This window comes from Aplysia californica, unplaced genomic scaffold (assembly GCF_000002075.1).
Source record: "Aplysia californica isolate F4 #8 unplaced genomic scaffold, AplCal3.0 scaffold00785, whole genome shotgun sequence".
Classification (NCBI taxonomy): Eukaryota; Metazoa; Mollusca; class Gastropoda; order Aplysiida; family Aplysiidae; genus Aplysia; species Aplysia californica.
This window is the reverse complement of record NW_004798055.1, coordinates 315,867-318,841: the sequence shown is the minus strand read 5'-3', so window position 1 is coordinate 318,841 and position 2,975 is coordinate 315,867. Positions and strand designations below refer to the sequence as shown.

At 39.1% G+C, this 2,975-nt stretch overlaps 1 protein-coding gene across 1 annotated transcript in view; it reads right to left on the bottom strand.

Moving 5' to 3' along the window:
- Positions 1-6: 6 nt before the first annotated feature.
- The window catches only part of LOC101850285 (gamma-tubulin complex component 5), a gene marked incomplete in the record, with an annotated part of 40,039 nt that continues 37,070 nt past the window's right edge, over positions 7-2,975 (bottom strand). The window contains 1 exon segment of the mRNA XM_005109516.2: positions 7-220. Within this exon segment, the coding sequence (XP_005109573.2) occupies positions 162-220 (59 nt within the window).

Genomic DNA, 2,975 nt, shown 5'->3' with positions numbered 1-2,975 from the left:
CACACACACACACACCTACAACACACACACACCCACACATACACACTCAGTCCTCTCTGCCTCTTTTCCATACATACATGTCAGGCACACTCTATCAGCAGTATAATTTGAATAATCACAAACAGACAGATCAATCAGTCTCTATATCACATGGTCTAAGTTCACGGTCCTTGAGGAACGTTCTGGAGAGAAGACACCAAGGCAAAAGCCAGAGACTCCACTGTAGTCCACAACGACGGGAGGCGGGACATCGGGTGCCGGGATGTCCAGTGATCAATCAGGGGCAGGTGGTAGGAGGGTGGGAACCACGACATCCGGTGAAAGGGAGAGGTGGAGGGGGGAGGGCAGAAGGTGGGAGTAAAATGTGGTTCAGCCAGAACAGCATAGAGGGAGTTTCCGAGGGAGTCCAGAGTCCAGGGGGGATGTGAAAAAAGACCAAAATCTTCCATGAATACATTCATACATAGTATAAAATAATATATAAATGTAAACCAGTAAAATGAGTCTGTACAAAAATACGTATAATGAGCCTTTGCCAATAGGCATGGGTTTCTTCATATATACCTTTACAAAATCCTTTCCTAGTCCAGTAAAAATGGCGCTGCAGCTTTGAAATTTGTATGTTATGTTTAATATGATGTTTCTGCTATGGGAGCAAACAAATAGCAGTTGGGCCATCAGAAGAAATCTCACAAATATTTTTAGTTCCGAAGTCAATGTATTTTTAGAATGCAAAACATGACGCATCGAGTTCATACTTTTTCTTTCGTCAAATTCAACAATGTAATAAACCCTGAGAAACTCCTCTTTCTACACTTTTACTACTATGACTCAGTTATTTGTGGTGTTGTATCAGGAATAAAGATATCTGTAGCTGTTTTTTCATTTTGAGCCTTCTTGATTTTCCTTTTTGAGCATAACTCATGGCATCGCAAGGCAACTTCGATTCCCCGTGACTCCGTTTCTATTGGCCATATTGGGGCCCTGGAACAAGCATAGTATCATTCAATGTTTACTCTCAGCCCTGACTGATTCCGTGGCTGTGACAAAACATAAATTTGCAGAAAACTGAAATCCTGCGATGCCTCATGCTCTGTCATCATTTGTTATGCCCGAAAGAACCAATCAGAAAACAAGAAATAATAGGGATGGAGGAATGCGCACAGTTCCTGTCGATCTATTCAAAGCGTATTGTTGTGCGATGCAAGACGACGAGAAGAATAATGATGGATGAGACAAATTCATTTAAGTGTTCTTATTATGTCGTCATCAAATCTTAACATGTTATGTTCCAAAAAAGCTGTTGTGTCCGAAAAATGTTTTCCCCCATTTAATTGAATTTAAACCAAGTTAATGATTAACATCCCACGGCGTTCCAATGGTCTATTAATAGTGGTAGATCTGGATGCGATCACGTGTGCTTGGCTAGGTGTCAACAAGAGAGGAAAATTTGATGTAAATTGATGATATGTTCCAGACTTATGACAAACATTTATCTGTTATGTGTTATCATGGTTACGTATGAAAGATATTTGGTATTTTACCTAGAGCCATAGTAAAATGTGAATTAAGTGGCATTCTTCACTGTTAGCATGCACCATGAGTCAAACTAAATCTCTTGAGTCTTTGTTTGCCAAAATTTTCAGAAAATAAATTCAGATATGAAAATGAAAAGTTTTTAAAATTTCTTTCGAACATGACTACGATGACACAAATGCTAACACAACGACATCCAGAATTTCTTTTTTCTCGGATACTCACCATTTTATAAGTTCTTCATGCTTATGTTTGATAATGAAAGCAATGGGAAACCTATTTTTATGTTCCACAAATTACTTTTCAGGGTATTTTTCACTTTTTGCCATCATGGTTATGTTCCAAAGACATTTGATATTTTGCAGAGATTCATAGAAAAATGTGAATAAAGTGGCATTTTTTCATCATTAACATGCATTGTTAGTCAAATTGAATCTTCTGAATACAACATTCAAATCTGGGGGAAAATATGTGTTGAGTTGTGTTGGCATAATGCTCCTTGCAACTCAGTAAGGTTACTGAGGAGGTGAGACTTCCGCGACTAACGTCCATCTCCAATAGGACCGAGCTAAACAGGAACATTTGTGTGAAGTGCCTTTCCCGAGGACACAACATTGAACAGAGAAGTGCATCGTAGCTCTGAACTCCCAATCTCACAATTAAGGGTATGGTAGTATATCCACCACTAGACTACCGACTACATGGTTTGAAAAGTCAGGATACATAAAAAATACTTCACTGTGTTTAACAGAAAGAGTCGTGTTAAAGCTGCTAGCTATCATGTTGTTGTGACTGTCACCAAATCAAAGGACCAGAAAAAGTCAATCCACCTCTACTTATTACCAAAACTAAAGAGAGTCGAACCTGTCCAAGACAATCACTCACTTGTTCTAATGACTACTTCCCCCTTGCATTTCTACTGATTACCAAACCTAAGTACTATGGCAGATTACTAGACACATGATAAACCAAAAAAAATATATATCCACATGTAAAGTAAGCAGAATTGCTAAAGAATGAAACAGTTTTCTCTCTTCTGAAAAATGTTGCTCACTAGGCTTAAAACAGGTGAACACTTGCTAATGATAATATAAAATAAAGAATCTGAAGAACTAACAAGACTGAAAAAGATGGATCGGTACCCAAAAAAAGCAACAAAACAAAAATTCATCCAGTTCAATAAGGCAGGTCGGCATAACGGTCACCAAAGGAAAAGATGTCTCTGAAAGGAAGGAGAAACGACAGACATCACCAAGGTGTCCACCAACCAACCACTCACCGAAGTGCTGGTCACAGAGGCGCCTGCTAACGACCCATACTAAAGTGGTAGTCACAATGCATTGGGGGAGAACCTTGATGAGATGATCACAACTGATCTAGTTTGTCACATCAGTTCGTAATAGAGGGAAAGTGATAAGGGTGATTTGGGAGAGTGGGGG